The 25,408-nt window shown below is 37.8% G+C and overlaps 5 protein-coding genes across 8 annotated transcripts in view; 1 reads left to right on the top strand and 4 right to left on the bottom strand.

Moving 5' to 3' along the window:
* The window catches only part of LOC131468096 (synaptotagmin-2-like), a 60,490-nt gene extending 57,897 nt beyond the window's left edge, over nucleotides 1-2,593 (bottom strand). The window contains exons 1-2 of the mRNA XM_058641970.1: nucleotides 2,394-2,593; nucleotides 2,229-2,292 (exon numbers count right to left, since the gene is read on the bottom strand). The gene's annotated coding sequence lies outside the window, so the exon portion shown is untranslated. The remainder of the gene's footprint in view (nucleotides 1-2,228; nucleotides 2,293-2,393) is intronic.
* oard1 (O-acyl-ADP-ribose deacylase 1) overlaps nucleotides 1-6,363 on the bottom strand; it is a 29,574-nt gene extending 23,211 nt beyond the window's left edge. Inside the window, exons 1-6 of one of the 2 annotated variants that reach the window (XM_058641976.1) lie at nucleotides 6,209-6,363; nucleotides 5,930-6,095; nucleotides 4,566-4,624; nucleotides 4,352-4,464; nucleotides 4,022-4,174; nucleotides 2,229-2,292 (exon numbers count right to left, since the gene is read on the bottom strand). In XM_058641976.1, coding sequence (XP_058497959.1) covers nucleotides 4,027-4,174; nucleotides 4,352-4,464; nucleotides 4,566-4,624; nucleotides 5,930-6,095; nucleotides 6,209-6,253 — 531 coding nt within the window. In that variant the 5' untranslated portion in view covers nucleotides 6,254-6,363 and the 3' untranslated portion in view covers nucleotides 2,229-2,292; nucleotides 4,022-4,026. Of the gene's footprint in view, nucleotides 1-2,228; nucleotides 2,293-3,888; nucleotides 4,175-4,351; nucleotides 4,492-4,565; nucleotides 4,625-5,929; nucleotides 6,096-6,208 lie in introns of those variants that run through there. The other variant, XM_058641975.1, reaches the window with a different exon arrangement.
* A 1,336-nt stretch (nucleotides 6,364-7,699) lies between these two features.
* On the bottom strand, nucleotides 7,700-10,762 carry guca1b (guanylate cyclase activator 1B). The gene is made up of 4 exons (XM_058641974.1): nucleotides 10,466-10,762; nucleotides 9,608-9,757; nucleotides 9,397-9,511; nucleotides 7,700-9,254 (listed from the first exon to the last, which is right to left on the bottom strand). The coding sequence occupies exons 1-4, from the start codon at nucleotides 10,667-10,669 to the stop codon at nucleotides 9,142-9,144; spliced, it is 582 nt and encodes a 193-aa protein (XP_058497957.1). The 5' UTR covers nucleotides 10,670-10,762; the 3' UTR covers nucleotides 7,700-9,141.
* Nucleotides 10,763-12,021: 1,259 nt separating this feature from the next.
* LOC131468595 (serine/threonine-protein phosphatase 4 regulatory subunit 2-like) lies at nucleotides 12,022-18,683 on the bottom strand. 3 transcript variants are annotated; one of them, XM_058643028.1, is made up of 9 exons: nucleotides 18,564-18,683; nucleotides 17,635-17,716; nucleotides 17,330-17,524; nucleotides 16,403-16,496; nucleotides 16,251-16,288; nucleotides 16,044-16,118; nucleotides 15,325-15,474; nucleotides 14,144-14,427; nucleotides 12,022-14,049 (listed from the first exon to the last, which is right to left on the bottom strand). In XM_058643028.1, the coding sequence occupies exons 1-9, from the start codon at nucleotides 18,595-18,597 to the stop codon at nucleotides 13,745-13,747; spliced, it is 1,257 nt and encodes a 418-aa protein (XP_058499011.1). In that variant the 5' UTR covers nucleotides 18,598-18,683; the 3' UTR covers nucleotides 12,022-13,744. The 3 variants fall into 3 exon arrangements, with proteins under 3 accessions (XP_058499011.1, XP_058499012.1, XP_058499013.1); XM_058643029.1 differs by having other exon boundaries at nucleotides 17,330-17,500; XM_058643030.1 differs by lacking the exon at nucleotides 16,044-16,118 and having other exon boundaries at nucleotides 18,564-18,682.
* Nucleotides 18,684-19,272: 589 nt separating this feature from the next.
* On the top strand, nucleotides 19,273-25,273 carry LOC131468596 (eukaryotic translation initiation factor 4E type 3-like). The gene is made up of 8 exons (XM_058643031.1): nucleotides 19,273-19,869; nucleotides 19,967-20,153; nucleotides 21,090-21,162; nucleotides 22,244-22,338; nucleotides 22,429-22,489; nucleotides 22,580-22,646; nucleotides 23,286-23,441; nucleotides 23,524-25,273. Exons 1-8 carry the CDS (start codon nucleotides 19,848-19,850, stop codon nucleotides 23,568-23,570), a joined length of 708 nt encoding a protein of 235 aa, XP_058499014.1. The 5' UTR covers nucleotides 19,273-19,847; the 3' UTR covers nucleotides 23,571-25,273.
* Nucleotides 25,274-25,408: the final 135 nt, after the last annotated feature.

Raw genomic sequence — 25,408 nt, 5'->3', positions numbered from 1 at the left:
AGCCCAAAGAGTTACTGAAACGGAAAATGTAAATGTAGCCGTGTACAACTTAGTGTGTGTCTTTATATGAACATTTGAACTGCTTCATTTCCATTATTCTGTTAGAGACACACTCTAACAATCTGTTGTGCACTTTTGAGTACTGTGTGTACTGGTCTTTTCAGCAGAAAGCTTTGAAAAATGCACATTTTGTTCGCAGTGTTTACCTTAAACTGTACGGTTACTGTTACCATCATCGCACTGTATGTATGCACTCTATATCTGCTACTAGGGGTCTCTCTGTCAAAACAACAACATAAGACCTAGTTTGACGACGTCATGAAGCCGCATAGGATTATGGGAATTGTCACTCTCAGTGTGAGATTCAGTGGCAGAACACGTAGCAAAATGTAGTGAGTAGTTGTGACACATAAGTGACAAATACACACAATGAAATGCAAAAACAAAACACTGATCATTTAGTAGCACCGAACAGTTCCTTCCTCACTCTGACGTCCCATGAGGGTTTGCCCCAGAGGTTATAGCTGTCGTATATGGTGCTGTACAAATACGGTTCTGCATTTTCTTGTACGCTTTACGACAGATGCGGACGTAACTGGAAGTCATACGGTTAACACTGTGTAATACACAGGAGAGTACGTAGGAGAGTCGCTGTACAACATGTTCCCTGTGCTGGTGATGCTTGTTGAATTCAAAGTTCTGTAAACCCTTCATGGTCATTTCACAATAGCGGATATTGGAAAAGAGGACGGTGCCATTAAAAGGAGCTGTAATATTGAATACAAATATGGATTTCTATTGGATTTATGGAGCAAATTAAAAGAGGCACAACTCTAAAAAAGATATATATGTTTTAGATAATTGAATGCAAAAATGTTAAACATCATATTTAACAGCGATTTGCTATTTGAGGGATCACTTAGCAGCCTTTGCTCTGTCCATGGTGCTGAAATAGTTAACGTTTCCTTCCCAGCCCTCTCCTCCTCCCTGCATATAACTCAGTGTTAAATAATCAAAACAGGATTTAAAACCAGTTACTGGGTTCAACAGATCTAGCCGGGTTCATGTCTCAATGTCTAGTTATGAGAAGGAGAGGAATTAACTCCACGTCCATGGACTACAGGAACACCGGTACATACTGTACTCTTTATCCTGTCTAGCATTGCTTCTTAGTGTGCCCACACAAGACACACTAAGTCCATTTCCTCCCCTTCTGCAGCAGGCTAGTGTTCATGGGCTTTTTCAACAGTGCCCACTGCTGGACACTATGGCATCTTCACTCACAAAAGATGAAGGTCAGACTTCCCAAAAAAAAAAGAAATGAAAAAAAAGCCAGTGGGATGTAATAAATAAACTGTGACTGCGCAAAACGAAAGCTGAAAATGAATTCATAGTGGTGAAAAAAACACAAATGTATTATAATGAATCACCTGACCTTCACTGTGTACAAACAATGCTTCACTTTGGGTTTTTTGAGCCCATTTTAAATATACAGTATGGTGATATGCACATAGATATGGTAGCACTATTCTTTGGTTCTCTGCAGTCACTAATCCTATTTTACCCAGTCTGTGAGCTCACTTTTAGACTGAAGGGAGTCCCAGCGCACTGGATAAACAAAGCAAAAACTCATCACCAGGGTCAAATGCCAATTCAGTGTGCAATCTAAGAAACCCCAATGAAATACACGATAGGCATGCACAATAACACTAAAATGGGCTGCCGTACATGTAGTCCCTCTGTCACTCTTTCATTTATTGTAAAAAAGATAAAACTTGTGCAAATAATATTATTACCTGGCTGTGTACTCAACCAGGAATAAGTTCAAACACTGAGAGTCTTTTTTTTTGGAAGCTGGTGGTCGGTTTGCGTTGCTCTGCCTGGCACTGGCTGGATGCTGAGGCAGCTTTGCTCAGGGATGTAATGGGATACTGCAGCACTAGAGAACCGTGTGCACAGAAACTTGCCTAGAAGCATCAGGGAGTCCCGCACTAACCTCCCCCTCCTCCTCTCCTCCTCCTCCTCCTCCTCCTCCGCTGCCTCTCCCTTGGCTTTGTATTCATGATGTAAAAATAATATTCATACATATCCATGTGAACATTTAAATGTTCTTACACATGAAGGACTGAAAAATGGGTGGCTACACTGACAAAACCAGCAAAAGAAACAACTTCAGAAGTGTAAAAAACCCAGCATGCCAGTGGTAGGAGGAGAGCATCGCTGCTTACCTTCCGTGCAGGTTGCTCTTTCCTGGACACCAAGCTCTTCCCGTTCTCCACAGGCTCCGAGACACTTTGAGATAGAGAGAAAAAGAATCAATCTCCTCTTACTTTCTCTTATTTCCAGTTTCAGAATGAATAAGTCAGGGGTCTACCACAGCCCTCTGGACACACCTTTTACTCTGTCCTCCTGTCAACTCTGCCACATATACACACACAGACACTCATTGAAATGCACCCCAATAGTGGAGTACCAGAATTGATAAAGATCTGCTCAGGGGAGGGATAAAAACTACACACACTCACACACACACACACTGCAGTTTTACCCCCTTCCTCTTGCCCACTCGCTCTGCTGCTTTTTCCTCCCGTCTTTGCCTGCACTGCCTCCTGATTGGCTAAGCTGCTCTTCAATAACATAAGCTCTCTTCTTTAATTGGAAGGGGACAGTTATATGGTGCACCAGAAACCTTCCTGCCCAGCTCATCCCTCTGTCTCCCTTTCTCTCTTTTTTTTCTTTTTTCCCTAAGTGCCTGTGGAGAAGAATGCTGAGCTCTGCAATTTCATACACAACGAGGAAAAGAAAAAAAGAAAAAGGGAATGGAGGACAGAGGGTGGGGGGAGTATGTGGGAGAAAAAAAGGAGTAAGAAAGGGAATGAAGGAGAGCAACCAACAGGAATGAGTGGGCTGCAGTGGGACAGAAGCAGAGGCTGGGAACAAAGAGTGTGGGGGGGGGGGTTGGGTACTAGGTGGGGTGAGGGCAGATTTGGGTGCACACTCCACCAGCTGCAGCACGTGGAGGTGTGACAGCAGGTCAGGCGAAAGGCGATTTCCCTGCACTCACTGCAGCGCAGCTAGGTGGCTCTGCTGCAGTGTGGAGTCTAATTGCCAGGCATGAAGGGGGATGGGAAGGGTAGAGCGGGGGTTGGTTGCAGTGATGCCGTGAGTACAGTCTTCCAGCCAGCCTGGATATATGAGGGAGAATGGGCAGGCAGCCGCAGTGGTTAATGCCTTTTCCTCATGAATTATTGAAAGTGCCCCAAAGGAGAGAGGGAGGGTCACAGACAGCGAAATACTGAGCCTGTTCAAACTGTCTCAGTGCTACCGAGGTTTATGGTAATCACTCTCACTGGAAGCACATGTTGTCTAACAGTTAAATGGGGCAACCTTTAGTGAGATTATTTAATTCTAACAGTTAAATAAATGAATGGTGATTGTGCAAGGTTAGTTCGCCGCTATCCACTTCGGCTTTGTGATGTGTTAAAAGGCTTCCTGATGCAAGAGGAAATGGACGTGTGGGATTGACTTTGTGGTGTCAGACTCACAAGCCCATTTGTTTTTTAACTCACATCCAGTACGTCAGTTGGGTCCCAGCTGCATTAAAGTACAATACCCAATTAGAAAGATCAATAATGGACCAGACAAGATCTAAACCATCTGCAGAGACCTCAATGAGCACTCTCAACGTTATAGAATGCCCAGAAAGAAATGCAAACACACAGTTTGCTAAACCAACAGCAGAACTGTCTAGTGGATGGATGAGCAAACAAAGAGTCACTTGATATTTTAGGCTCAGTATCCTGTTGTAAAATAGCTAAAAACTTAACTCACGTCCAATAAAAATAGGAGACAGCCATGGAAGATCATGAGGGCTGAGCTGACTTTGATGTGCAAAGAACATATTTATTTGTGAGATAACATTTGCTCACTGAAGGAGAAATCGCTGTTACAGCCACATTCTGTGGAAATAACGATAACAGAAAAGTGCAAAATGCAATTATTACAATAACCAAACATTTACATCAATCATCTGCGCCTGTTTTCCTCCATCACTGTGGACTCTGCTTTTACTGGAAGGCTGTAGACTGTGATGGAGATGTTTGTGTGTTTGAACACCTGCTCCAGGATCACAGACACTCTTGCCCACTCCAGTCGATCCAGGCCACAGCCAATACTGTCGGGAAGGAGACAAAAAAAAAAGTGTATATATATATATATATATATATATATATATATAAATATATATATTTATTTATTTATTTATTTATTTATTTATTTATTTATGTAACAGTAACTTAATGACTTATGCTAATTATTTTTGTCTCTCTTGACAATGGAGCATAATACAAACCGAGGCATTGATATTTTTGTCACTGCGTTCTTTACACAGTGTGACTTCATGTCCTCCAGGCTCAGCCTCAGACTGTCATAGGTGGGTTTTTGGCTTGCTTTTTTCTTTGTGATCTGCAATATAGAGTAATAACAGTAACACTATTATCATTATTAGTAACTAGAATTTTTAAAACAACAAATTGTTAATTTGAAATGAACTGTTTCTTCTTTACCAGATAGTACACAAAACGTCCGTCTTGTTTCAGCACAGCACATTCTCCTGTCATCTTTTCTGTTTGACCATAAAGGAAATAATACCCTTATAAGAATATTAACACAATATAAATCACAATCATAATTAGCTTTAAACCTTCTTCAACCTGCCCCACTGTTGAACACAATTTGTGCAGCACAAAAAAACCCTAATGTTTTCAACCCACAGATGTTTATTATAAGCTCTAATGGAGATTTGTCAGCATGAATGTTAGATAAATGTGCACTAAATGAAGCATAAGACATTAAGAATGTTTTTAATGTTATCATGCTGTTGGCAGGAAAACAGACAGAGAAGACACGGACACAGACACACAGGCAAGCTGGAGCTGGTTTCAGAAAGGAGGTTCGACAAACTCAGAGTCTTACTGAACCCTGAGATGAGAAACTCTGAGTATCCAGTTCCAGAACATCAGCTCTAAGTTCATTCAATCAAGACAGAGTAGTTTCACTCTGTGTTAAGTGCATGCACCACCACAAATATACACTCATGCAGATTTAAGGGGAGATTATTTGAACATATTTATTAAAAAAATAATAAGAAGAAGACATATAGTGTGTAGGTTTGAATGTAGTTCATTAATTTCACATTTAATCCCAAGTAGGACATGAATACTCCAGTTTTCACTTGTAATATTAGGTATGATACTTCAATTCAACTCAATATTTCTTAAAGCCAAAATCTGTGTCAAATCACCATTTTAGTCAAAATACTGTCCTGACCTATACACATTGTATTCTACAGACTGAAGAAAACATCTTTGTTTCTCAAAGGTCTGCACAAGCATCACAAAACAATCCTTTTAAATATGTTATTCAAAAAAGATAATATGAGAATAATTGTGTAAAAGAAAATGACCACTCCCTCTGATATCGAAAATCATATCGCAATTTTAGTCAAAAATAATCGCAGTTAGATATTTATTCAAAACCATTCAGCCCTAGTATGGAATCTAAAATGTATTTCAATTAAGTGTAACAAAAAGTAAATATATAATATATATACCTCAAACATAGAACAAACAGGGTGAGAATTGGGGGTAATTGGCTGATTGCTGTACCTCATTTTACTCACAACATAATGTTGTTTTCAGAAACATAAATGTCCTCTCACCTATTTCTGTTCCACTAATTAAACTGGCCTAATTAAATTGTGATTTGATTTCTACTCCATCGACACAAAGACGGTCATGAAACACAATCAAACAAAGAACTAACTTGCTTTTTGTATGATTCATTTTAAACGACTGCCTGGGGAATCAGTGCCACCAAAAATAAGACACGTCTCTCTCCTAATGAATATTTAATAATACGGCTGACTCACTCTGTTCCTTTAACTCTGCTACTCCCCCGAACTTCCGCTTGAACAGCACAGCGATGCCTGCCCCCATGCGGCAGTCCTCGCTGATGCAGTGAGCCAAAGCCTCGTCCTGTGGACCGAAGAACAGATTCCCCGTGACATAGTTGAGACTCCAGCTGTTCTCTGCTGACTGGCCGACAGGGGGAGCAAGAGCACGCGTTACACCAAACCATAACCACAATAAGTGCATAAACAAACATCAAACCAGAAACACACTGTTGTGTGTTAAAGTGTTCGCTTTACCCGAGGTTCGTCTGTGGCGACGGGCTCTTCAACATCGCAGGACATTGTCCACAACAAGGAGACAAACTCGGTGTGTTTGTAAAGAAGTTATGTTTGTAGCTCGTGAGAACTGTAGCATGAGTGCTTTGACAGAAGCTCTCTCCTTTGGTGGTTTTTCTTCTTCCTCCGTTTCGCGCTTTATGGCACACTACTGCCACCTAGCTTGTTGGAGTAATACTTCACACAAAACATTATGCAGAATGACACTGAACACTAAAACATAAAGTCTTTCAAATGTTATAATGGACTCCACAAGGTAAATAGATTTTCTAAAAGCACATGGTTTCAAAGAAATTAATGTTGTTTTTCCAGGCAAGGGTGTTTCAAGGGATTTTGGGGGCCCCAGGCATTATTTCATTATTCAAGGTATTTGCATGCTTTGGCTTTTATTTTGTAAAGCACCTTGGTCACCTGTGTGTTGTAAAGGGTAATAGAAATAAAGTACATTACATTGTACAATAAAGTTAATCAATTAACTTATGGTATCAAATCTATTCTTTATTAATCCCCTTAGGGAAATGATTTCTCTGCATTTGACCCATCCTATAATTACCACCTGGGGAGCAATGGGGGCTGGGTACCTTGCTCAGGGGTACCCCAGCCCTTTTGACCTGGTGGGGACTTGAACTGGCAACCCTCCAGTTACAGGACAAGTTCCCTTTCCACTTGGCCACGGGCTGTCACGGGCTGTCAACTGAAGTTTATTTACTGCATATAGCAGTTTTCACACAAGGCAATGCAACTCAAAGTGCTTCACAGAATAAAAACACAACCAAGTGACATGTATTTAAAAAAAGTGGTGGTGTAAAATAAAAAGAAGAATTCAAATCAAAATATCCGTAGAAATTAAAAGATACAAAGCTATATGTCCTAATTTTACATTTGTGTGTTGGTTCTGAGTCACATTACATGTCAGCTATCGGAAGAAATGTTTTTTTTTTTAAATATTAATATTCATATGACATATATGAAGCCCTCAAATCAGTCTGCCTTGTATGAATACCTGAACTATCTTTTCAATAAGATTAAAACAGAACAGAAGGTAAATTGAGGAACATAGCACTAACCATAATGATGTGTTAGAAACATCATAGGAGTTTGCAAATTCATCCTCATTGATCACCATATTAGTATTTTAATATTTGTGGTTTTCAAGCACAATGACCAAAAAGTGTAAAACTAGCATATATTTATTTTGCTTATTGTCTTCAGAGACCATGCACACATACTGTAGGTGTTTTATTTTGTTTTTTTAAATTTATTTGATTTGATTTGATTTCTGTTGAGCTGAGCAATGACGATAAGAATGAGGGTGTTCAAATTCACTGCAAGGATAATGTATAATGTTATAAATGACAATATTAAGGTGTAACAACACAAATACATGCATTTCATTCGTACCCAAATGATTTTTAATCATCCTCTGAATGTGAAAACACACTGGAAGGTGAGTGTAGGGGCTGTAAAAACGTTTATTGAATAACTTGTTTTTACTCACTTATGACAAAGAAACATAGACATGGGCCTTATAGGCAGCATCTATAAAATACAGATAGTCATATAGGCAATGATCAACAAATTCAAATCTATTCGTGCTACATAACTTTATTAAAGTAACACAATGTAGGATTTGCTCTCTGGTTCCCCCCACAGTTGGGAAACGGTATTGTTTGTCACAGCTGTTGTAAAATATGTGTCCCGGTAACATGTGCAGGTACGGTAGCCTATGTTATAACATTCTATACAAATATGGTTACATTGTTTTATTTTTTTAAATACTAGAAAGGAAAAAGAACCACTTGTTCTCCGGTTTCCTCCCACAGTCCAAAAACATACAGATTTGGGGATTAGGCAAACTGGACACTCTAAATTGACCGCAGGTGTGAGAGTGACAGTGTTTGTCTCTATGTGTCCCTGTGATGGACCGGTGACCTGTCCAGGGTGTACCCCGCCTTTCGCTCTATGTCAGCTGGTATTGGCACCAGCGCCCCCTGCAACCCTCATGTGGAGGATAAAGCCGTAGAAGATGGATTGATGGATGGATGGATGGATGGATGGATGGATGGAAAATTTAACACAGAAAAAATGATAAATTTATGTTTTTAAGAGATATTCACAGCAGACATTGAGCTGTCTTGGGGGTCAATTGTGTATAACACACATTGAGAGTCTCCTCATTTTGCATTTCCCTGCCTTGTTTTGGTCATTTACTGTAACTTGCAAGTGCAAAAAATTAAAAAGGATTGTATCCTTGAAAAACCACTAAAGCCTCTGAGCCAACTTTACATAGCAAGGGCGGAAGAAAGCCAGACAAATCTTGTCTGACAGCTCACATCCACTTTCTGCTCAGTTTGAGTCCAGGAGGCACTATACTGTGTCCGCATGGCCTAAGGTGTTTTCAAAAAATCCTTTGTGACCAAACCACAGACATTCACTTGAACTGCTCTTAGATTATTTTAATGTCTTTTCATTGTGCTTTCAGGTGTTTATAGGTTTGTTTTTAGTGTAATCAGTGTTGTTTTGTCTTCTGTAATTGGTATTCTATTCTTTTCTATAAATAATTAAACCTTCATTACTTGTGTGCTTTAGTTTGCGTAGCCATGAATTAGAATATTGTGGTTCTCATGTAAACATCATTTAAAGGTTGAAATCCTACATTGTGTCACTTTAATTGTGAACCATAATGAATAAACAGAAAGTATATAGCACTGTGGAAATGATAAAGCAGAATCTTACACAGCACTGTTATTACAACACCACGGTGACTACTGTGCTGTTTCCTTCCACATAATAAGATATGTGTCTGCAATACACGCAGAGTTCCAGCACAGTTTTAGTTTGTGTCAGATTGACAGTGTGTGCCTCAGCCTTAGAAGTTCTTTCTCAGTTCAAGTTTATCTCCGCTCGCTGGAGAGCCAGTCTCCAGGGTTGACATCCATCTGCAGCATCTTCATCACCCACTTGTCCCTGCGTGCTCCGTCGATGAACTCGTCCAGAGACAGCTCCCCTGAGTGACGAGGGACAGATTTTTTTTTTTTGATAGGAAGAGGGGCCATTGCACAGCTGATCACCCTAACCACCTAAAGGTCACAACAGCAGTCTGACGCTGCCATTTTAAATGAAAAAAAAAACCCTTCACAAACACTCACCATCTCCATTTTCATCAACCAGCTCAAATATCCGATCAACCACTTGATCTGGGGTCAGGAGATTGCACTCTTCATCCAGCTCACCGTGGCAGGCTTTCTTCAGTCGATAAATAGACTTAGGGTGACAGGAAAAGATTGGAACATGATCATTTATATATTCCTCATAATGTGTTAAAGCCCTCAAAGGTCAAATGAAAGCGACAAATATTACCTCCACAATTTCCAGAAGCTCCACTTTATCGATGCACCCACTTCCATCTTTGTCGTACATTTTGAATGTCCATTTAAGTTTGTGTTCCAGTTTACCCCTCAGGACTAAGTTCAACGCTGCCACATACTCCAGAAAATCGATGGTGTTGTCCTGTGAACATCAGGAGAAAGAGTTCAGATGCTGTGTAGAGACGGTTTGACGTGATCCTTTAATGCAGGGGTGTCAAACGTATGGCCAGTGGGCCAGAACCGGCCCACCAGTAAGTCCACTGCTGCCCGCAGGATGAATTTGTGAAAATTTTGCTATATTATATAAAAATATAATACTATATTTTTTCAGTTCCAGATGCCTGTGGCAACATGTTTTGTGGCTTTTTAGATCCACTGTGATCAGTAAGATGTATTGCACACGTGTAAATGGTAAACTTAGCCATAATATTGTTGAATATTGTTATTTCTGGTTGTTCATAATATGTTTTGTAAAAAGATATTTAATTAAATGTAAAACAAAGGGATCATTTTGGAGTCCTTGTTGTTTATGGATTATTATACTATTATTTTACTGCATGAACTAACCCCTGCTTTAATGTCTATATTGTTATACACCAGATAGAACATTTGAATTACATTTCATTGTTGATTAATTGTTCAACAGTGTTGTTTAGTGTGTCCTCTTTCATAAATATGTTGTTACTATTGTAATATATACAATTTCCCAGGGCAAAGACACAAAAGATTTTCAGAGACGACTAAGAAAAAACAGCAAGTGTTCAATTTCAGAAGCTGATACTGAGGTTGTGTCGATAATACAATGAGACAAATGATCTTGTACATCCACACGACAGCGGTCTGTACTCACTCCATTCTTGTCAAAAGCTCGAAACATGTTCTCGATGTAATCTGCTGCCGCCTGGTTTTCAGTGACACCAAAAAAGCTCTTGAACTCGTGCATGAAGAGGGTTCCACTTGGGCATTCCACAACAAATTTCTTGTACCATTCCTGCAGCTCTGCCACGTCAATTTCTTTGTCTTGGTCATTGTCCTCACTCAGGCGTTGACCCATTGTGAAAGATAATTTCTTATCTTCTTCTCTAAAAATGAGTCCTTACATTACAAACAACTATACTATGTCTTGTTTACGTATACATTTCACTCCTCAGTTACTGAGACATCCCCTCTGAAAGTCTGTTATGGGTCACATGATGAGGGATTAGAAATGGAAATAGTAACATGTCCAAATCAATTAGACAGCACACAGATCATTAAAGGATTTCCCTATGCCCTTTATTCTATCTATAATATTCTGTATGTTTGATATTCAGAAAACATCCACTTATGATAAGCTTCAAGTACATCTATAGAATATTAAATATATATTTTGTATGGCAAAACGTTAAATACTTTTCATTTTTACTCTTCCTTTAAAATTCACTGTTATTATAAATTATTTTAATGTGATTTTATTGTAGTTTCACATCTTGTTTTCAGTGTAATCAGCATTGTTTTGTCATCTGTAATTGGTGAGCAAAAGACTATTTTCCATCTCGGTGGACAATAAAGATTTATTCTATTCTATTCTATTTCTGTGTAAAGGTAAAACATGTTTCAGTGGTGAAAGGTATTTTTGGCATGAAGATAATGTCAAATGGGAAGTGTCAACATAAGTAAATACAAATAATAAATGGAATACAAGCCTGATTAAAGTAAAAGTGAAATAAATGTGGCGGAAATGATGATGCATTTATACTGTTAATTTTCAACTGTTAATTTACTTTGATCTATATTTACACAATTTTTGACCTGTGTTTCAGCTTTGTAATTACTTAATTTGATGTATTTCTATTCTTGGAGCAACTGTAAAGTAACATCAACAATGTGTTTTTGATTTCTGATTTTGACAGCAGTGATCTAGGTCTTGGTCAGATATAAAGACTGGCATATTAAAATCAGGTTTTCTTCATCCAGACTACACACAGTAAACGTTTAAATATAATTGTAATTTAGTTTTCACAGAGGTTCACAGACAGCAAGTCTTTTGTGCTGCAGAAACCAAATGTAATTTCATACAATGACAATCAAACATGCAAAACAAGAGGGTCAGTTAAGATCATGCTATTTTACTTGCATGATGGGAATTGTGGGATATGTAAGACTGAATATTGTTAAATAATGCGTCTCTCATGTGTCCCCAAATTTTGTGAAATTTGAATTCTCTTTTGCTGGTGCACTCATCATTCCAGGATGTTTCTGACCGCTCTGATGAATCATCTCAAGCTCTGACCTTCTGGCACCAGGTTATTTAAAGCTAACATGATTACTGTTTACATGCCTGCCTCAGTCTCACAGAGGCCTATAATGAGCAGTGTTGTTGTTTTTAAATTCACTTATGATGGACATTAAATTACATCTGAAACATTCAGGGCAAAATACATTTTTATAATTAACAGGAAATGGTTTCCAGGTGATGTAGTCGGTGTAAAACGGTGGTAACAGAGTTACGGTTTAACATGTTATGCAGCCTTTGTTCACAGGTGAAGGCTTGGCCTGGCCCAGGATATCTGCTGACAACAGGAACAGTGTTAATCTTAGCTTAGAAGTGTCAATGCCATCTGAGCAGAGACTGGATGTTATCCACATAGATTAAAATGAATCATGCCTTCTATTATTACACAGGGGATGTTCTAAATCTAACCCATAATTTGGTTCCTCCAATAAACAGGTTCATTCTCCAGTGCTCGACGGGGGGGAAATAATAAGACCTACTATTTAAACATCAGCTCCTCTGCTCTCTCAGTAAAATAACAACATTGTGTCAAAACCAGGACCATAAGCAAGCAAGCTATCATGTGGTAATATATACATTTAAAAGAGAGATTAAGTATCTAATAATGTAGCATGTTTAGCTGAACGTTATGGTAGAAGATAGGCAAGTTAACACACTATACAAACAATAAAAAATTGCAATACACATCATTAACACAGCACCACATACATGGTAACAAAACAGTGGCATATTAACACATTTGTTTTGCCTTCCTGAATAACTTTTAGTTCTTGTTTAGCTCAGTTTTTGGTCACCACTGTGGTCTTAATCTATTCCTGAGGGCAGTATCTGGCTCTTGAGAATGCAAAAGCAAGATAAAAAAAAAAAAAAAGTAATTCCCTGAATTCACTGTACACATTTGTTTTGTACCTAGTTGCTCTATTTGAGATAAACTGAGCAAACTACATGTTAGGTTTTATCATTTATTGCTTTCCCATGAATACTATGATACAAGCTCAAGCATTCAATTTCCAGCAGTTATCAGTTTTATGAAGGCAGTGGACACGAGTATTACAAGTCTACAAAAACCGATATACAGACACGTACTGTAAAAATCCTTGCTATCAAAAGGGACAGCTATACAACTAAGGTATGACAAACATGAAATGTAAAAGTACCGCATGTTCTCAGGACTAGATCTGATGCAGAGATGGCTTCACTTAAGCCAAAACAATACTCTATTGAACCTAAATGATTACTACTGTATTGTATGTTAATATTGTCTTCATACAGTAACGAAGCAAAACTATGTTTTTCACATATGTTAAAAGGGTCAATCTAAACAAATGTAACATACATACGTACATACAGCATGTTATGGTATATGCATCATACAAAAAAAGCAAACGTCTGTCAAGTTTTGTTTTGCATTCTTAATAGCAGGTTTCCTCATTCAACTGGAGAGAGAGCGAGCGAGCAAGCGAGATGGTCAAAAAACAACTAGGTCAAGATAAAAACATAATTCAAACAGTCAAACGCATCTTCATGGAAACAAATGCTAAATGATTATTGAATTAAGAAATCAGAGAATACATTAGATTAAATTAAAATGCTCAGATATAAAAAATCAGGGGGGAAAAAAATTAGAAAACCTTTTAGACAAGAGTTAAAAAATATATAGTCCATAGTCTTCTTTTTCCTTCTAATTTAATGACCAGGCAAATTGAAACTCCAGAGGACAAATAGATCCTTCTGTGAGGAATTTTAGAGTCCACATCAGTCCTGGTCCTAAAGGTCCACAGTGCTACAGATATACCCTTTGTGTGGCATCATACAGTGTAAAAAAAAGGTCTGTTTGTAAGGCCGGGCTTCATGTTAGTCATGTTCCCCAGGCTCTTTTGCAGTCTCTGTGATGTTTGAGTTGTCAGCATCGCCCTCTGTTGACAGGTCTGGTGAACTACTACCAGAAGAGGGAAGCTGCTTGTTGCTGGACAGATCCTCACCGTCACTGTTGCCGCTGCTGCTCTCCTCAACATTGTCCTGCTCAAAGCTTGTGCTCTTCTCTGATGGGGCAGGCAGGTCAGGCTGGTCCACAGTGTCGTCATTCTTCGGAATGTGGACGTCTTCTGTCGCAGACGATTCTTCCTCCCGTTCAGATGTTTCTGTCCTGCTACTGGGCTCTGTGGACCAAAGTGGACATTTAACTGAATGTATTGGTGCATTCATGTTTGAAGAACATTTATAGACAGATATGTGAAGTAAATACATGCTTACCATCATCACAAGTTGTGTCACAAGATGTTCCACTTTGGCACTCTTGACCACAAGAGTCTTGTAAAGAGTCTGGCATCTCTGACAAGCTCCCTGACATTTTACAAGATGCATCAGACTCTTTCTCTTCCTCTTCCTCTTCCTTTTCCGTTTCATCCTCTTCCTGTTCGTCAAACTTGAGCCTCTTGACCTCGTGTTCTTCAGAATCAGAACTGTCGTCCTCCTCCGGGTGTTTGTTTTTTACCCCGCTGTTTGGCGACATTTCACCTTCCGATAGTGAAGAATCACTGCAGTAATGACAAACATGCAGGTAATTAGGTCATCATCAACACTTGAACCAATGGACAGCTAACATGCTTTTCCTTTATAGGTGGGAGTCTTGTTTGAACTGTGTGTTCACACTGAACACAATTCAAATCTGTTTTATGACCAAATAGTATACAGAGTCAATTCAGAGCTGCTTTAAGCACATCACTCGCATCGGGCGAGAAACCCGTTGTTGCATTGAATGCATTATAGCATCAAAAACACCCAAATTGGAATGTTTTAATTTATTTATCATCTCCAGCATTTAATCAGTTCTTAAGTAACTCTTGTTGAACTGTAACCACAGGTAACTATTTAAATCATCCAACCTTTGTGGTTTATTTTGAGTTGTTGTAGAGGGAAAGGATAGCATCCACCATGGATAGCTTCAATAGCCTGTGTGTTGCGTTCAATGTAATTAGTAAACCACGGTTCTAAACAGAAACAATCAGTTAACAGTTTCTATTTATTATCACTTTAGTGATAATAAATAGAAGTATCACTACTTTACTATTTTTAATAAATGTTTACACCACATTTTCATTTAAGCTATTCGAAAAAGTTAAATTCCATTTGAATTCACCCTATTTTACTAAAATAACTTCATAATACCATGTTATTTGACGTGACCCAAACTGACCCAAGAAAAATCCAAAGCACATACAGGGAGAACATGCAAACTCTATGCAGAAAAGTCCTCGGTGGGACCGGGTTGTGAACCCAGGTCTTTTTGTGGCGAGGCAAAAAGTACAGTACATTCTACAAAACAATGCTGTGTAGAATTAATCAGATTACCAAACACTAGAGAACTTTCTGAATATCACCCTACAGCGGAGTTACTATTGTAAACATGTCCACAGTGCTACATTTTTAATTACCTGATATGGTGCTCCTCATTCTCTTCTGTGGTTGGTTCTTGCTCTTTGCTCCCTAGATAGTCTGGGAGCCCATTGGTCGAAAGCGAACTTGACATTGACAACTTTGGTCTGTGGAGCGGTTTTGGTGTGCTGGGTCCATTTATATTTCGACTGTGATAGAAGAATATATGGTCAGAATTTAGGCGCAAGGACATTGAATTCTTATAACCTTCCACTGGCAATTGAAAAAGGCAGGTATTAAGGTATTGAGAGCAGTGTGTATGTGACTTGAATGTTGTTGAAGATGAATTTCTGCTTGCCTGCCCTGTGTACACTGAAAAGAGAACATTTTGTTTGAAAAAGTAGAGAAATAGTATCCAACTCTTGTTACTGTTTCTTTCCTGGAGAACTATCATTATCAAATGAATGAATGAGTGAATGTGTATATTGTTAGATGCTATGTGGTCATCTTTCTATCTTTATTTTGTTGGTGTCTAACAAGCCCTTATGGGCCGGGCACTGTTGAGTACATGACATTTAAATAAACAAGTCAAATAATATAAAAAAAGTTCTTAATCAGAGGAACGACTAAGAACCAAACTGACAGGGAAAACAGAGTTGTCCTTATACCCTGACTGTCTTTTGTCATTGTGCTCTACATTAATTCAAATGTCACATTCCTGCGTATGAGGCAGTTTAAATTTGCTGAAGTCAATCACTGACAAGTATGTGACTCCCACCTGTCTAAATATAGGGAAGAGTTACCACGAAACATCACTCCATTCATTCTGTTTAAACTGGAGGCCGCATTTTTCCTTCAAAAGAAGTAGAAACACATAAAAACAGCACACTGTTAAGTGTAACTTTGTATGTGTGAATGGGGAGCTGTCAACGTGCAGGAGAAGTGGTAATAGTAGCGAGGGGGGAAAAAATTGAGAGGTTCTTACTCTGAGGTAGGGTACACGCAGCTGACCACCATTACATTCTGCAAGATATTAACAGCAATTTAAAATTTGTTGAAATCATTTTATAACCATGAAAAGTACTAAAGTACTTGTGAATATAGCTTATATTAAATGCATTAGTATATGAACCTCACCTTCTCCAAACCCCTGAGAAACTTGTCCGTTCCTGTGTAGTTACGCTTTGGGTCTATCAGCAGTTCACACAGACGCTGAATGGTGAACGGGATTCTGGTGAATATATCAAGCAATATATTTAGAAATAATGAATTCCAAAGCTGGCAGCAGCAGAGATGAATGGGGGAAAAAAAGCCTCATTAGTTGGGATTAGATCTATGCTTGGTTATACCTGGTATAGAGTTCCGGATGCCACGTGACTCAGTTTGCTCAACCTGCCATGTTGGCAGGAAAAGCTTCTGAAATATAAATTGCAGCAGTGCCAGTTTCAAGCTTTAAGAGTTCACCATGCACTTTAAAATCCACAGAGAGTAATGTATAACAGAACCTGACAGACTTAATTCATCTTTGTCAAACTGGATAAAGGTTTTATAAATCAAATAAACATCTTAGTGTGTCTCAATAAGTAAGATTTGAATCTGCAAATCTCTGGATGCCAACTTCAGCGTCATGGTCCCCATCACAATCTTCTACACTCATTTTGAGTGTGTTTCTGTCATGCTCTGTATCTTTGGTGATCAGGTAAAATGCTCTCCCATTAGCCTGTCCCCGCCTTTTTGGCATCTTGGTGCATAGCAACTATCCCCCATCTTCACATTCAATGAAACCAAAGCGTGTGAAGAAATGAGTTGCCTGACATATTGCTTAGTATATATGCTGCCAGTTATACATGTCTATCATCTATTGACATGTATCTTGGGGTCTTATCTTGGTGTCTGATCACAGTGGACAGCTTTAAGTAAAAGTATGAAGCCACTAATAACATTGAAGATGCATTGAGATTACTTTTATTTACTTACATACTCACTTAAATAAAAAATAATCAAAAAATGATGCAATGGATGAGTTTGGAATATGGAAAGTGTATTAATATGAGCTATACTCACCCATTGTAGCCATCGACTATTTTTAAGATTCTCGTCTTCATCTCTTCGAAGGGAATATACTCTACATTGGGATTATGTGGTCCTCTCTGTTCTGGCATTGAAGTATGGAAATCATCCATGACTTTTTCCAGCTTAAACATGAAGTAACTTTTGAACTGGGACCATGAGATCCTGGAAGATATTGGAGACGCCAGTCTGAATAAAAGTAAAATAATGTTGAACACACAGATATAAACAAATTTCAGTGGCAGGAGAAATGAGTTACACAGTTTCAGGCTAAATGTCAGCCTCTACTTGCTACTCACAGTGGCTGCCCTGTCTTGGCAACATGACACAGGAATTGCTCTAGTACAGGACAGGTCTCTTTCTTCCCTTTCTTGTCAAAATCTGCCACACGAAGAACAGAATAATTGTTTAATGGTGGGAAAACAACAATAACAGAGATACATTTTCATATAATATATATATATATATATATATATATATATATATATATATATATATATATACATATATTATAATTTAAATTATTATGAATGAAGAATAGATTTGCCTACATGTATGTCTATTTTTCCCAAATAACAACTATCTATGTCATAAAATAGCATAAAACAACAATTCCTGCAACTGTTTATATATATATATATATATATACACATATACATATACATTATAAAATAACTAATCAGTTAACATGACCTGGATCAATCCCTTCATCTGTCTGAAAATGAACACACCATTTAGGACTTTTAAATTATATTAAATGCTTGATATATTATATGAAATATTTTATATAATAGAGTTCAATTAAAAGCTCTGAAAGACTTTAAAAATACCTGCAGATACTGTGTCAAACAAAGGTCTCTGCTGACTACATGGAAAGTTATCAGAAAAGTTAGTAAGTCAGTGTGTTTACTGTTTGTTTACAATCCCCTGCTAGCTGTTTATATAACTGAATCAGTGTTAAGTTGGAGAATAAACTATTGCAAGGTGGGCAAATTTGAGTAATTTGTTTCTTGCAGAGAGAAAAGAAACCTAACTTAAGTTAAACCAGGCAAAATGAAGTCAGTGTCCCTGAATGCCTCCTCTAAACACTAGTCGATTTTAGTAATTAAGCTAAGTTACGACGGTAACGCGCGTATCGTAGTTAGCAACCACAGCAGATTAAACCCCGCACATCGAAATACAAACAAATCAATGATAATAAATTGCTTAATTTCATAAAGAGCATTGCCTTGAAACGCGTCCAACAATGCGTCGATGTCCATATCTGTGTCCAGACACTGGCAGGAGATACTTGCTAGTTAGCAGTAGCAGGTAGCTACTCAACAAAGCTGGTGCCATTCAAGACTGCGCATGTGCAAAACAACGTAATCACGTTTGAGGAAGATGCGTTTGAGTGTCATCATGAAGAAGAAGGTAAACAAGTGCAACAACACATTGGAAGTTATAGTCCAATGTTCTACCACTGATTTTGTTAAGTTGTACATGACTAACTCTTCAATAACATGAATAATGAATACGTTTCTTCATTTAATAACTTTATTTTCAATAAAAAATTTACACATAATGTAGATGAAGAAAAAACACAAACAAGCAAATGCATGAATAGAAAAAAAAACAAAAGGCAATTAATGTGGTTATAGGGGTACTATGGGTTTGAGGTATTTGAGGTACAATTTTTTTGGTGTTTTTCTCGTTTTCTTATGTTTTAAAACGGTTTATTATGGAAGCTTGTTTCTCTGCCACTTGAAAAATAAAGATATGTATTAGTAAGTCGTAATTACGAGATAGTATGTCGTTATTATGACTTAGTGTCTCGTAATTATGACTTAGTATGTCATAATTATGAGATAGTATATATGACTTAGTTTCTCGTTATTATGACCGAGTATCTCATAATTATGAGATAGTATCTTTTTATTTTGACTTAGTATCTCGTTATAATGACTTAGTATATCATTATTCAGACTTTACTGTGACTTAGTATCTCATAATTATCACTTGGGTATGCATTCTCTTTTTCCCCAAACAGGCTTCCATCATTTATTTCTCTGTGGTGTGTGAAATAACTGATTAATTATGCATTATTTTCCCCCCAAACAGGCTTCCATCGTTTATGCCTCTGTGATGTGTGAAATAACTGATTATTTCTCTGTAATTCACTTATTTTATCTTAAAAACATTGATTGGAGTGCATTGTAGGGATTGTTACCAGAAGATGGCAGTAATGAACCGACATGAACGTTAACTGACGTTCAATCCCTAAGAAGAAAAAGGGTTCAGGAGGTTCAGGTTTGATCACAAATCAACAGAAGAATGTAAATTATGGAAAGACATAACCTGAATGAAATGTTACTTATTCTGAGTGAATGACACTGGTGGTTCGGATGAAGTGTGTGTAAAGTGAAGTTACATAAACTTCTGGACAGCTGGAGAGAGAGCGGTGTCGCAGGCGGTCAGCGGGCGGTAACGTTTTTTTCCCCTGTTGTGACGCCGCAAACCGGTGAAGCGACCAATGAGTCAGCAGCTGAACGGGGGTCAGTTCTTACCGAAACGGCCTATAAATATAACGTCAACGGCTCTGTTGACATAAACAGTGAAGAGTAACCCCTCGTTTTCAATCGTCTTTCGGAGGTAACCGGACAATGGCAGTCCCTGTAGCTGTGCCTGCGATACAGCTGAGAACACCATCATCCAGCTCAAGTCTGGTGCTGGAGCACAACATACACCACATCAGCGACAGAGATTTGACAAGGATCTCGAGTGACAATGACATCGACAATCTGCCTTTACACTCTCCGTGGACTTTCTGGCTCGATAGGTAAAACACTCTGCATCCGTCTTTGTGCCACTAGTCTTTGTAATGTAGGTGCATCCTTATCTTTTAATGAGAACAAAGGAAGGAGAGGTGGACAGTTATCAGGCCTCTCTAAATAAGATTATAGTGTAATAACGGTGATCGACAACGACACTGTTGTGACATGTCATGGTAAATCTCTGACAACACCTGCTTGTTAAATGTTTGATGGAGCTTCACTACCAACTTGTTTTCTCAGTGACCTACATACTCCAGTCTTTTACTTAGCAGGCTCTTAAAGTGAACACAAGGACAAAATCATGACCCTGATTTCACACAAGATCAGTTTGATTTGATGTATTATTTAATAATGTATTCATTCAATCATTCACCAAAACATGTGGTAATGGTACATGAAGTGTTAGGTCACTGCTCATGTGTTGTTGTGGCTGTTGCTGCTTCTACTCATGGAGCTAAAACTTGGCACTAAAACACACGAATGACTGACTGAGGATTCCTCAACTTCTTTATCTATTAAAAGGGTTGTTGTTGTTTTGAAAGGGATTTGTTTATAACCCATATCACATCACGGACATATTGCAAAGCCCATAGAGTCAAGCAGTGATTTGTGAATTTTGGCAGGCAATACAGATAAAATAGATTTGATTCACATACTCGGAGCAGAAGTGACAATTCCTGATAGTCGTCACAGGCCTCATCAACCAGTGTGTGTGTTCACACAAGTCACAAGATGGTGTGTTCTAATGAGGTCAATGTTGTTTACTGTTTACTGGCTTATTTGTCATCTGATCCCCCTCCCCCCCAGACAAGCTCTGACCTGAAGCAGGTCTGCTCAGAGGTCTGAGAGAGATATTTATTTCCTTGTATTTCATATTAGTTTTTGTGCTAATGAATTAGGCCGAAGCCGATTATTAAATAACTACTTCTGGCTTTTGTCAGGTCTCTACCAGGAACAACAGCTGCTGAGTGCGAGTCAAACTTGAAGAAAATCTACACTGTGGAGAGCGTCCAGGTTAGATGCCTTTCAGCCCTCAACTCCTACCATGAGAGCAAAGGCTCCAGCAGGCACAGAGTTGTGACTTTCTGCCACAGTGGGAATTCACTGACTCGTTTCAGTTGCAAATTTTCTCATTTATACTCAAATCAAGATTGTGTGCAAAGATGTTAATCTTCACAGAACCGCTAGAATTGTTTATGTACACAAAAGGCCACAAACCATCAGTGTCTGACACCTAGACAACTCATATTTTAATGCAATTTAAACAACATTCTTAATGAAACACTGTTGTATAAAGAGCCTTTTCTGAACTTGAATACATTCTCAGAATATGCAACTTAATCAGATTTAGACATATAGAGGACTCCAATCTTAAATAGACATATTAACCAGTTAGTGTTGGTTAGTATGGCCAAAAATCATAATACAAATGTTTGTCAAGTCAGGCAATATTGTGGTTTTAAATGTCTTAAAAGGCAAACACAAGTTTGATACAAAAACATAAAAAAATGTAATAGCTGTTATATGTGTCTCATACAGTGTGTTTTCATAGTGTAACATTATATTGATGTTGAAGAATATTATATTGTGAGATAGATATTGTTATTGAATTATCGCCCAGGTCTACGTCTCATCTTCCACTGAGTTTTCGCAGCATTTAACATGGAGGTGAATCATAATCGGACTGTGCTTTATAACATGTTGACAGGGTTAAGAAATTAAATTAGCATTCTCTTGTAAACAGTGTCATCATGAAAATAAGGTCTTGTTCATAATAAGATCAATATAAACCACATCTTTGGTGAACATAGTTGCTGGTGTTTGTAAACAATCACAGTATGGAGGATTTAATAGTAACTAACTAACAGTACCACTAGCATTCACATTTTACAATACAACACAATTCAACAGTCAGCTGGAGCCTTTTCAAGTTTCAATGATTTGTTAATGAGAGGAAGTGTATGTGGTCAAGAGCAATAAGGAAAATATTTTTTAATGGCGAATTTCTGAACCACAACAAGTGTGAACTATTAACAACGTGCACTCCCTGAAAATGACTCAGTAAAATAATCTGTTTCCCTCTTCACCTGTGTAGAACTTTTGGAGAGTTTACAACAACATACCCGGGGTCTCCAGTTTACCACTGAGATGTAGTTATCACCTGATGAGAGGAGAGAGGAAACCACTCTGGTGAGATAAGCTCAAAGATTGACATGCATGTTGTTATTGATTGGGACAATTTAAAATGTGTCATTGTTTTTTTGTTGGCTTTGCCTACAGGGAAGAGGAAAGCAATGCTAAAGGTGGTGTTTGGAAAATGAAAGTACCCAAAGAGTGCACTGTAAGTATTCATCTTTGAAGTGTTTGCATATTAATACTTTGGTAATTCAATTACTTCCTGTCACACTTTTTTTTATCTTTATTTTCACAGTCTGCTGTGTGGAAAGAGTTGCTGTTGGCTATTATTGGAGAACAGTTCAGTGATTATTGTGTCTCAGGTATATTTATTGCTATATTTTATGTAAATGCATTTTTTTTTTTTAAATTAATCAGTGAAGCTCAGTCTGTATTTGAGGCTATTTCATGATTATCTCTGTTCCAGTTGATTTGATTACACAATGGACTCTTTAAGGGTATATTTTTAGTCCACTAATGTATTAATGTATACTAATGTATATATAATGTATACTATGTAATATTATAACTATTATCACAAAGGTAGACCAATTACCTTCCACTGTTAGTGTAGTTCATCCACAAGTACCATACAGCACACATGGGGAAAATGTGGACCTCGGGCCAGATACAAGCTGGGAACCGGTTTTATCTGGTCCATGATATGTGTTGTTCAAAGGCAGTATGTCTGATAAAGTGAGGGGACATTTTAGGTCTGTGCTATATAAAATGCCTGCAAATATAGACAAGAAATTTCAGTTTTTAAAAGCATTTTAATAATTTAACACATCCAGACCTTTTATTTTGAAATAATGTTTCACGTGTTACTTCATAAATGCCTGAATTTTCAAAGAAATAGACTGTGTTATTGCTGTTTTTAATTAAACTGCCATCGACAGTATAGTATCTGCACAAACGTGGGGTTCTGAGATGCTGATGGTGCTTTGCTGCTCTTCTTGCAGACGATGAAGTAGTCGGTGTGAGTGTCAGCGTAAGAGACAGAGAAGATGTCATTCAGGTCTGGAATGGAAAAGCTTCTTGTGCTGACGAGTCAAAAATCTTAGGAAAGATCTATGAGCTCCTTCCACAAATACCTTTCAAAGCAGTGTTTTATAAACGTAAGTGTTTGTAAATTAACAATTTTTTTTTCTAAATGATTGACAGTAACACCATAAACTTTGTTCTTTGCTTTTATTTCAGCACATGAAGAGCACCACGCGTTTGAAGGAGGTCGAGCAAGACATTAGCATATTTTGTACATTGGAACCCTTGAGATAGGCAAAGTTTTTCTTTTATTTCCTACTCTTTAATAATATATTGGCACGTTTTGAAGCGGTTGATTTCATAGTTGTTTAATGTATCATCTTAATTGCCTCCAATGAAACTTGGTTGATGCAGTTTCCTAGCTTCTGTGCACTTCTGTTTCATTCACAATATTCTATGCCCAAAATATATTTTATTTTTGGTAATAATAAAAAAAAGCATTTCAGTTTAATTTTTACAGTGGTAGTTTTTGTATGTTTTTACACAGTGAAAATTTGCAACAAAAAAGCAGATCATGTACAGTCAGATTTTTTTTTAGCTGTATTATAGCATATTTTGTGCCGTCTCCTTCAGCACAGACAAAGCCATTCATACAAATGAAATGTAATTTTTGAAGCAGAGTAGAGGTCTAGTTCTAAAAAGCAAAGCTTTATCCTGATAACAATACATCACATGACTTTTCTAGTCAGCACTCTCTTTGTTTTGTATCTTTACTACCAGAATACTGTTGCCTATACAGGAGAACCTACATAATGATGCTTAGTATGTAATGCTAATACTGTATATGAACACCAAGTTGCACATTTCTTTAATTTTCTTCTTTAGTATGAGAGTGAATTATGAATAGAATGCGTTCTTGTTCTGTTAAGATTACCTCAGTGCACACAGTATGAGTAGATACTGAGAAATGTATGCAGTCATTTCTATTCTGTGGAGTTTGTGGCAAATTTGCAATGTTATCAATGATCATATTGTTTCTCCCTGTATGTGTGTGTGACATCAGATACCTTTGGGCTTTGTGTCACAATTTCTGATGAAGCTTGAAGCTGTTTCTCGTGTTTTTGTTATCAGTTTCTTTCTGCTTTTTAATACGAACTGAGAAATGTGGACGATGAAGTTGAAATGATATGTTTTACGTATTCCCGTGTTAAAAATAAACTTGTGATACCCGCTGCTTTGTAACACTGATAGTATTGGCTCTAGGAAAAAGTATAATAACCATATCACATGACACAGATATCTGTCCCAGGGACACAAAAAATAAGGACATTATGTTTTTTTGGAGATGTTAAGAAAGTAGTTCATCAGAGATGATTTATTCCTGCTGTATCAAACTATTTTCTCCTTAGCTTTGAGTTGCTTTGTTCCCCCTCCTTTGGCCCATATGTAACAGGTTGTATTTTTGTTACTGAGACTGAAGGGATGAACTATGAGCTCACAAAATGCACTTTTCCTGTATGTTAAACAGTCTCTGAGTGAGAATGTCTTCTAGGACACAAAGGTTTTTGAGTTAAACTCTGCAGAGAGAGGGAGTTTGCATTAAAATGCTGCTATGATTCCTCAACAAATACCTTTGTATTAGTAATGCCAGTTTGTCTTAAGTCAGGAATAGTTAGAGATGGATTCCACTGATTTTGCCAAGCTCACTTTTATTGTCTGTGTATTTTTTTGAACCTGTATTGTAGGATGAGCCAAATAAATAAACCATTAACGTCCAGTTGCACATACTGTACACAGTTGACTCACTCTCAGATGTCAGACCTTGTAACTGATGGTGCCTTGTGTTTACCAGCGGTTCAGAATGTTTCAGTAATCTGTGTTTAGCACATTGACCTTTTAGCAGTCACGCTCCTCTATGAACTTTTACATGTTTGTTTTTTGAAAAATAAAGTCACCGTATCTTCAATCCTTTCCTGGTTTGAATTTAAATTGTGCATGTGTTTGTTGTTTGCAGTGTACTGGATTGGACTTTTAGATCCCAGATGGTCAGGTCATCTTGTGTATCGATTTGTTCACTCAAAAAGTGGATTTTTATAGTGAA

Source organism: Solea solea, chromosome 11 (genome assembly GCF_958295425.1).
Source record: "Solea solea chromosome 11, fSolSol10.1, whole genome shotgun sequence".
Classification (NCBI taxonomy): Eukaryota; Metazoa; Chordata; class Actinopteri; order Pleuronectiformes; family Soleidae; genus Solea; species Solea solea.
This window is presented reverse-complemented; position numbering and strand designations above follow the sequence as displayed.